This window comes from Peromyscus leucopus, unplaced genomic scaffold (assembly GCF_004664715.2).
Source record: "Peromyscus leucopus breed LL Stock unplaced genomic scaffold, UCI_PerLeu_2.1 scaffold_1816, whole genome shotgun sequence".
In the NCBI taxonomy this organism is placed as follows: Eukaryota; Metazoa; Chordata; class Mammalia; order Rodentia; family Cricetidae; genus Peromyscus; species Peromyscus leucopus.
Genome location: NW_023505014.1, coordinates 1 through 9,514, shown reverse-complemented (window position 1 = coordinate 9,514; position 9,514 = coordinate 1). Strand labels below are relative to the sequence as shown.

Genomic DNA, 9,514 nt, shown 5'->3' with positions numbered 1-9,514 from the left:
ACGCATGTGATTTAGCCTTTGCTATACAAAACAAAAAAAGAGGTTTGTGAGCTACATGCTGCTTGGATAAAAGCATAGACCCACGATAGCTCCCAGAGCTGGTGGTAAAGTACCACTGCCATGTTGGGAAGCTGAGGTGGGCAGAGCCAGCAGCCATAGCGCCCTTTCAGTCTTACAAATGCTGCAGTTTAAAGCAATAGATTCACAATAAGACAGATTCAGATGTAATAGTTTACAATGTATGTAAAATATACGTAGGCTTGAAAGAGACAAAAAAGGTGATTTATACAGTTATATAAACAAATACATAGTTTTAAAAAATAAAGTCTTTAAAGAGACAATAAAATTAATATAAAAAATAAGCCACGTAAAGATGAATATTACACAGAGAATCTGGATTGTGTTGTCTTTGGGATTTTTAACTGCAGAAAAACATTTGATTGTAAAAGATGTTGAGTTAAACCAATATGTGTATTTTAAAGATATCTTGACTTCAAAATTTGGATGTAAGGATGTGTTGCTTTGGAAAGGAGACTCTGCTTTTGTTCCCACAGAAAGCCAGAGGCTATGGATTTGTTCCAGATTAACATACAACAGGTTTAACCAGCCAAGACACCCTGAAAGGTCTCCGATGACACCATGGCCCAGATGATCCAACATCCAGAATGGTTTGAAGGCAACTGGCTCAGACAATACAGCCTCATGGACTATTCCATAATCCTAAAATTTTCTTTGTGTCCCCATAAGACAGAGAACCCCCTCCAGCAGGAAGTAGTAAGAGAAGCTACGCCCAAATTCCCAAATTATATGTAATTTTACTTTGTTAAGGTTAAAACATTCCTTTTTGAAAAAAAAAGAAAGAAAGAAAAGGGGAAGTGCTGTGGGATGCTCTGAATGGCAAATGTGTTGCTCTGATTGGTCAAATAATAAAACACTGATTGGCCAGTGGCTAGGCAGGAAGTATAGGCAGGACTAACAGAGAGGAGAAAAGAAAGAGCAGGAAGGCAGAAGGAGTCACTGCCAGCCACCACCAGGACAAGCAGCATGTGAAGATACCGGTAAGCCACGAGCCACGTGGCAAGATATAGATTTATGGAAATGGATTAATTTAATCTATAAGAACAGTTAGTAAGAAGCCTACCTTGGCCATACAGTTTGTAAGCAATATAAGTCTCTGTGTTTACTTGGTTGGGTCTGAGCGGCTGTGGGACTGGCGGTGACAAAGATTTGTCCTGACTGTGGGCAAGGCAGGAAAATTCCAGCTACAAGTTGTCTTTGTCATCAGACTAGAATACATCTACCTCCTGCTTCCTTCCTGTCAAATCAGAGACCTAACATAGAGTCCTAGACTCTTGGCCTGCATGTGGGTGGTGGTTGCTCACATCTTTAATACTAGAACACTGGAAGCATAGATGGAAATATCTCTGAGTTCCAGGGAAGCCTGAAAAGAAAGAAAAAAAGAAGGAAAGAAAGAAAGAAGTAAAGAAGGAAAAAAGGAAGGAAGGGAAGGAGGAAGGGAGGGAGAAAGGAAGTGAGGGAGGGAGGAAAAAAGGAAGGTAGGAAATAAGGATGGGAGGAAAAAGAAAGAAAAGAAGTAAGGAAGGAATGAAAAGAAGGAAGGAACCATGGAAGGAAGGTAGCAAGGAAGGAAGGAAAAAAAGAATGACAGACAGACTTGAACTGCAGCCAGGAGAGGAAGAAATCCCCATCCTTTCTGGAAGTCAGTGACAACCTGCCTTCCAGTGTCTGATAAGAACCATGCTGCCCCTGGCCCTGCACTTCCGGCCCCATTGGCATCTTTTCTTCTGGGCACTAAGCTAAGGAGGCAGGTGGCAAAGTCACCACCTCCTGACCATGTGCAGGGATCCTGCTGTCTAAGCAGTCTCTCACAGGCTGTCTATCTCCTGTTCTTTATTCCTGTTGCAGAGAACTGGCTGAGCTGAATTGGCTTCTGGTGACCTGCTACTCTGAGGCAGGCACTGTCATTTAGAGACAGTGTTCCTTGGCCATCCTCCTAGGGTACATACATGGGAAGGAACATGATGAGCCAGGTTCAGCCAAGTGGTAAGTGATAGAGCTGGACCTCAGACCCCAAGTCTGCAATCCTGATTCAGTCATGTTTTCTCCACTCTGTGACTCCAGCTCTCTGACCTCAGTTCAGGTTGGTTCCAGGCGTGTCCAAGGCATCATCATGGAAAACCCAATGAATATAGGAACTGGGCTCATAAAGCTCTTGCACAAGGCTAACATAGACCCAAAACTATACAGAGGGCCACTGATTTTAAACACAAGTGAATTCTACATAATTTTTGTCACATATTTTATGGCAGGTGATCACCACTCCTGACCTTGGCTCTTGTCCTGGCAACTGCTGAATGGAAGAACTATGTATGCCCTGGACAGATGCCTGCATGACCTTAAATGGTGCACAGGGTCAGACAAAGACCATGGCCTCAGCAGGAGCTCCTTGGAAGGTTGACTGGGAGTCTGCTTGTAACCAGACCTGCAGGGGCTCAGGACGGTTGTTCAGCCTGGTCAGTGTCCATTCCACCTCACCCTGTCTCTGCAGAGAAGGCTAACATGCACCCAATCCTTCCTCTGTCTAACCCACAGAGGTCAGGACACAGTCCTGGTTTCCACTCCTCAGTTAGACTTGATTTCCCACTGATGTGCTCACACAATTACATTACTGTTATTTATTTGTTCTGTCTGAGAGATATACAGTGTTTGTTGTTATTTTACTTTGAAACCAGAAGCTGTAGAACCAAGAAAACCAGCTTTAATGAATTCCTGGAAAAGCACCTAGGATGTGAGGTCCAGGATGTGATGGCTAGTCCCTGGCTAAGCACTGTCTATTTGAATTTAACCACCTTAAACACACGGGAAATAGAAACTTGTAGTTTCCTAGTAATGTGAGTCCCTTTTGAAGAGCTCTGTAGTCTGTGGCTCCGAGCGAAGGCTGTACATCAACAGTCTTGAGGAAGAAGAGGGGTGGTTCCTCTAAAGTCTCTTATGGACAGAGAGAGGTTCTGGGCAGGATCTCTTACTGACAGCAACACATTGCATGTCTACACCCAGTCCTATAACAAATCTGGGCCTTGGATAGTATACCATGGTACTCATCAGGAATGTAAGTGTCTGAACTCCATCCTAATTAGAACTCTGAATGAAAGGAGTTGGGGTATCATCTGTGTTTCTATACTATTTAAATGCTCATATTGATGAATAGAGGGATATTGAAGAAGGAATAGGACATTCCTGGGCAATGTTTTGATAGTATGGCTAAATTCCCAACATGGGATGTACTATGGGGCTTCCAATGAAACTAAGAGAACTAGGGTTAGGAAGGAGGAGGTGCTGAATTGCTTCCTCTATGTTCCAAGAGAGCTCCTAGAAAGTGAAACTGGGCTTCTGGTCAGTTATGGGAGAACTAATTATCATGGTGGCAAAGGCTGTTCCCCATGACATCAGCAGTCCCTTCTCTGGACATTCTTTTTTTTTTCCAGAGCTGAGGATCAAACCCAGGGTCTTGTGCTTGATAGGCAAGCTCTCTACCACTGAGCTAAATCCCCAACTCTCATGGGCATTCTATTGTATCTTGGCATCCCCTGTGATGTCACCAGTGTTGTAGCAACATCAAGTGCCTTCAGGGTATTCCTTCCGCCTACAGGGTAGAGCATAGACATGCTGCTGGCAAGAATGAGGAGTCTTCTTGGAAGAGAGAATGAAGAATATACGGAGAACAGAGAGAGATGGAAGGAGGCTGGCCTTGAGTCTCAGAGGAAAACAACCAAAAAGGGTTTCTGGGGAAGACACAGTGAGTGCTGGGCAGGAGATGGGGACTTCCTGGAGGAGTTGGGCAAGAACTGGGCCCTCCAGTAATGGGGCACAGGAGCTGGAACCTCTGAGAAGCAAATGGACTTTCCTGCTTCTCATAATTCCCAAAAGTCCAGGGTCCAGAACATTAGTGTGTGCCTCCTCTAAGCCAGGATCCAGCAAGGTCTAGGCACTTATGCTGGGCATGCTTATCTTTTACCTTTCCTGAGTCTTGGAGGTGTAATGAGAGGACAGAAGGAGACAAGCAGGAGGCAGAGGGACTAATGTGTCGCCAGCCTAGGCCAGGCATCACTGCACTTCAGCTTCTGAAGTTTCCTTTAGGTGCAGTGGCTGTCGACACTAGTCACATGGAGAGACAAGTGCTTCTGGCCAAGACATCATGTCGTCAGGCTGTCCAGCAGACTCCTCTGACCACCTCTCCTTGACAGTGGTCCGTTAGGGTCCTGAATCATCAGTTGAGGATGGAAGGTAGATCTCTAGTGTAGTCAAACAACTGTAGAGATGTGGGACCAGGGCAGAGATTGGCTCCTTCGTGTGAACTCTGCATGTTCTGGGCTGGCAGCTGGATGACTTGGTGAGTCTGTTAAGCATGTTGTGTCACTGCATGACATTTCAATCTCAGCCATGAGCCTGGAGTGACCAGGCAGGAGATCTGGACTGTCCACAGTGCCTGAGTACTTGTGCACTGTGTTATTTTTCTCCTGGCTTCTGAAAACACAGGCAGACTTCAGGGCTCTGGGTCCATGCATGTTGAATCCTGTGCTGCTGTGAATTGGCCCGAAGAAGCCATCTCTGTGTTCCCTGAAGCATGTGTAGGGAGGCAGAGGAAACCCCTGGCTGCTTACATAGCCACATTTCTACAGAATGATGGGAAAGCTGAGATCCACAAAGGGTACATCTTCACCTGGCCTGAAATATGTGGGTTGTCACTGGGTTGCTGACGTGATCTTTCTGTTTGGGCCTCAGGGTGGTCTGTCCATCCTCTATGCCTTGTCACTATGCAAGTTCACTTGTGTTCATCTTCCCACAGAGGCTGCTATGGAGCCCTCATCCCACCCAACCCTCCTCACCAAGAAAGGGATGAGGAAGGAGATGCAGAGGCTGAACATGGAGCTGCAGCTGGTGACAAGGGAGAGAAATGAGCTGCGTGATCAACTATTCTTCATCAGGAAAGGACCCGTGCACAATAGGTATCTCTTGTTTCAACCTTCCTGGTGTCAATTTTGCATCTGCAAAGTCACCTTCATCTTCATTTTAACATCTTGGATTTTAGGAGCTTGAACCCTCAGGGTTTCCTATGCCCTACTTCATGTCCCTAAATGCCTCTCAATAGAGGCAGAACTTGAAACCTGGGCGGGAGGGAGATGGGGTTCCTAAATATTCTGCTTCCTCCAATGAAAACCCAAGCCTGGAGTCTGAGTCACACAACTCAGGGACTGTTGCAGTATTGTTTGAGTTCCCAGCATGCATTTGAAAAGTCCATGACATGGCTTGTGTGAGAAGCTGTTTTTCTATTTCTTGTGAGTTATACTCTTGGACAATATTGCTCCTCACTTTTCTTCAGTATCCCATGTGTGCTCTCCTCTCCTTCACTCTTTCTTGCACTCTCTGCCTTTCTCTCTCTCTCTCTCTCTCTCTCTCTCTCTCTCTCTCTCTCTCTCTCTCTCTCTCTCTCCTGCATTCATGGCTGCATGTGTGCCAGCATGTGTCTGTGTGTATGTGTGTGTGTGTGTGTGTGTGTGTGTGTGTGTGTTTACATGCATTTGCAGGTTTGTGTGTCCCTACAGACTCTGGGAGTCAGGTGTCTATGGTGGGGCCTGATGATTTACCTATCTCACACTTTACAGGTGATGCCAGTGCTGATATGACATCTGTGATCCTCACTTTAAGCAGCTCTGCTCTTGTCCTATGTGCTCACCTTGATGCCAAACAGGAATCCCTTGGGGAGTTTTTATAGCTGTCCTGATGTTGGGTCTCTTCTCCAGAATTATGTGCTCTGTCCATCTGAGCAGTAGTAGTGACCCAGGATAAAGAATCCTTGTCCTGGGCTGGAGAGATGGCTCAGAGGTTAAGAGCACTGGCTGTTCTTCCAGAGGTCCTGAGTTCAATTCCCAGTGACCACATGGTGGCTTACAACCATCTATAGTGAGATCTGGTGCTCTCTTCTGTCATGCAGACATACATGAAGACAGATCACTGTGTACATAATAAATAAGTAAATCTTTAAAAAAAAAAAAAAAAGCCGGGCAGTGGTGGCACACATGTTTAATCCCAGCACTCCGGAGGCAGAGCCAGGCAGATCTTTGTGAGTTCGAGGATAGCCTGGGCTACCAACTGAGTTCCAGAAAGGTGAAAACCTACACAAAGAAACCTTGTCTCAGAAAAAAAAAAGGAATCTTTGTCCTGAAAGAAGAGAAACATCATTACAGCTTTCTTTGGGCCAAGACCTGTAGCATAGACTCCTGGAACAGAGAGCTCGACTGCCTCTCCAGGCCTACTGAGTGGGCTCATGCCCAAGGACACCCTCCATCTGAACACCAGCCTCTGTTGGCCTGGGGCCAGGTTCACAAGTTAATTAAGCATCAGGAAGTTTCAGTACATAGTAGCCAGACTGAGGCCTCCACTGTGTTGTGGTAGATCAGGACAACAGCTTGTGTTCACATGATCCCTGAGGCCTATATTCATAAAGTTCTTTGTTCCTGGTGCCATGCCCTGCCACAGGCCAAATACTTGGTATGAAGATCTGAAGATGGAGCATGAGGAGGTCATGACTGACCTACAGAGATTGCAGAATGAGAACACCGAGGCTTCAGAGAAGTTGGATGAGCTTGCCAATCTGACGGTTTTCTATCGGTAAGTGCCTGTTGGTATGGACCCCAATAGTTGTTCAGTGGCAATCTCTGCCTTCCTTTTCTCCACATTGGAGAGTGCTCAGCTCTGGTTCTATCCTATTTGCACCTTAGCAAGCATCTCTTTGACTTGCGTCTCTTGCACTTAGTTTTGCTAAGTATGAGAGAGACTATCCACTCCTCCCACCATTGTCCTGGAGCCTCAGGAGCCTCTAGGTAGAAGAGCAAACTGAGCTGTGGTGGTGCCATTCCAGTACTCTGGAGGCAGAGGTAGGCAGATCTCTGTGATCTGAAGGCCAGTCTGGTCTACAGAGAGTGCCAGGGCAGATAGGACTGTTAAATAGAGAAACCATGTTTCAAAAACCAAACAAACAAAAAGAGAGAGAGGAAGGAAGGAAGAAGAAAGGAAGAAAGGAAAAGGAAAGCAAAGAGGAAGAAAAGAAAAGAAATTTGCACTGTGAGGGGAATGTCAGGCTACCCTGGGCATGTGGGAACTCAGGCCCAGGCTTACAGATCTGGTTTCTGTGGAAAGTGTAGATAGAATAAACTCCCCTTGGGTCTCCTGTCCTCTCTCAGAGGGCATTTGTCCACTACTTGCTGATGTTCAGGACAATTGAGGGACTCCTCTTTCTTTTGAAAGGACATGGATCCCTATTGGTGTTGGGGTTTTCTGAAGTATTTCGATTTTTTTTAATCAGCTGCTCTCTTTTTGGCCTTTTGAGTGTAGCTGTCATGGCTATGTTGGGCTCTGGGCTACGTCTTCCTGAGAACCTGGGGTATTTGTCGGGGTGGTTCCTGGGGGCAGGGGTGCCAGAAGGAGACTGGCAGGACCTTACTCTACAGAGGGTCTTTTCCAGTGGTCTGCACAGCCAGGTCCTAATGGAACACACTCAACTTAAGGCCAGGTAGCCATGCTGAGGCAGGAGAACAAGAATCAGACAGAGGATTGGGTTCTGCTGAAGCACCACTTGGAGGCATTGAAATTGATGTGTGAGGGCCAAGAGGAAGAGACCAGTGACCTCCAAAACCAGCAACAAGAGGTAGGGGCAGGTAGGTGGGTCAGGCTAAGGTCTGGCACCATTTGCCCATTGGATTCTCTGTCTGCCCATCCACCACCTGTGCTTTCACCCATCACCTTACTCATCCATGCTCCCATCCAGCCACCCACCTCGTGCCATCTGAGATATTCACTTCAGTGTCCATGCACAAGTACTTCTGGGAAGTTAGCCTCTTCTGAGAAACTAAATTATTGGCAAAACATGCTTGCTGCTCTGCTTGAAACTGCGGTCCAATGACAGAAATGGGTCAAAAACATATCAAACCTTCATGTCATTATGATAGGTAGGATGCTATGCACAGAGCTTTGAATGAGTGAATTGTGGGTCCTGAGGCTTGTGTGATTGGCAGGGGTCATGTGAGATCACAGAGGGGAAGCAGCTTACAAGGAGGAGTATCCTATATAAATGCCAAACAAGTCCTACTCATAGTCATAGATTTGGGTGGCATGTGGCCTTCTCCTGTCTTCATGAATCCCAATGTGTTCTCTTCCCTTTGACCAACTTTTGGTTCACACTGAAATAAGCCTGAGTAGCAGCTCATGAGCCCTGTCTTCTGTGAGTGCTCTTTGAGAGTCTACCATTCTGGAGAATACAATCTGGATGTGATTGGTTGAACAGATAGGGGCTTTTGACAAGCTGAGTGCCAGGGTGGGTGCTTTGCTGCTTCTGAAGTAAATTCTCTAGCCATCTCAACAGAGTCTGGCCAAACAGAGCAAACTCCCCACAGCAGTATTAATCCTCAAGAAATGATGGCAGAGTTGTGAGACTCTTCTGAAAGTGCTGGTGTGCTTCGTCTACTCATCTGTTCATCTTGCATGATATTGTATTCTGCTCAGATCTTTTTTCTGAGTGTAGTATAAGCTCTTTTGGCTTGCTTCACCCACCAGTAAGCTATTTTGATCCTTTGTATGTGCTTCATGTGTATGACACTGTGTGCATGCCTGTATACAACTCTCCACTAAGAACACAATGTTCTAATGATAAAGGAATTTGAAAGATTGGAGGGAAGCCTGCAGGTCCTGTGGAAGCAGAAGGAGATGATCACCCAGGAAAAGGACTTGGCAGAAAAGCTGTAGCATCACTTTGAGGTCTCCCAAATGAGGTAGGAACCCAGGCTGGGGGGAGCAGGTGGAGCCAAGTGGGTCCCTTATACCTGGGATCACTGTCATTTATGGGCTCCTGCTCACATGCATGGCTCCCAGCTACAAGCAGGGCAAAAACAGAGTATTGTTCAGGTTGAGTGTACAAACAATTCTGTCCAGGAATCAATATGTTTAATTCTCGGTGTGTCTGACGAATTGTGTCCTTTCTCCCTTCTGAGTGCTCTGGTATGGCCTGAGCAGGCTTTCCTTATACTCACAGAGATCTGCCTGCTTCTGCCTCCCCATAATGGAATCCAAAGTTGTGAATCACCAGGCCTTGCTGAAATTACATTTTCACTTGGAACATCCCCTGTAGAGAAGAGATTCCTACCTTTGAATACTGCTCTGTGCAGCCTTTTCCCATTTCCTGGGACAAGTGTTCTCTGGATTGAATAGGTTAAGGACTTTCCACAATGAGTCCAGGCAGATGCCTCAGCTGCAGGGAAGATCAGAACCTTTTCGGAGTATATTGTAACAGACTGTCAAAGAGCAGATTCCTAGCTCTGGTTAAGGAAATCACAAGTTTCTGTTTGATCCCAGAGTCCATCAGGGCCAGTGTTCTCAGGCACACATCTCAGGAAATGCTGCTCTAGGATTACTGACTGATTCTGTCTTGCATGTTGGTCAT

The 9,514-nt window shown here is 46.2% G+C and overlaps 1 protein-coding gene across 4 annotated transcripts; it reads left to right on the top strand.

Annotated features, from left to right (window-relative positions):
- The first annotated feature begins 1,634 nt into the window (after window positions 1–1,634).
- Window positions 1,635–9,187, top strand: LOC119087189 (disks large homolog 5-like). Of its 4 annotated transcripts, none has more exons than XM_037201873.1 (6): window positions 1,635–2,064; window positions 3,671–3,817; window positions 4,868–5,027; window positions 6,559–6,690; window positions 7,544–7,726; window positions 8,731–9,187. In XM_037201873.1, exons 2-5 carry the CDS (start codon window positions 3,685–3,687, stop codon window positions 7,593–7,595), a joined length of 477 nt encoding a protein of 158 aa, XP_037057768.1. In that variant the 5' UTR covers window positions 1,635–2,064; window positions 3,671–3,684; the 3' UTR covers window positions 7,596–7,726; window positions 8,731–9,187. The 4 variants fall into 4 exon arrangements, with proteins under 4 accessions (XP_037057768.1, XP_037057769.1, XP_037057767.1 ...); XM_037201872.1 differs by lacking the exon at window positions 1,635–2,064 and adding an exon at window positions 2,071–2,534; XM_037201874.1 differs by lacking the exon at window positions 3,671–3,817.
- The last annotated feature ends 327 nt before the right edge of the window (window positions 9,188–9,514 follow it).

Excerpts from the sequence above, each read along its gene's own strand:
- LOC119087189 (XM_037201873.1), top strand. The coding sequence starts at position 3,685 with ATGCTGCTGGCAAGAATGAGGAGTCTTCTTGGAAGAGAGAATGAAGAA. Across the intron at positions 3,818-4,867 it reads GGGTTTCTGGGGAAGACACA|AGGCTGCTATGGAGCCCTCA; the intron begins GTGAGTGCTGGG and ends ATCTTCCCACAG. Across the intron at positions 5,028-6,558 it reads AAAGGACCCGTGCACAATAG|GCCAAATACTTGGTATGAAG; the intron begins GTATCTCTTGTT and ends GCCCTGCCACAG.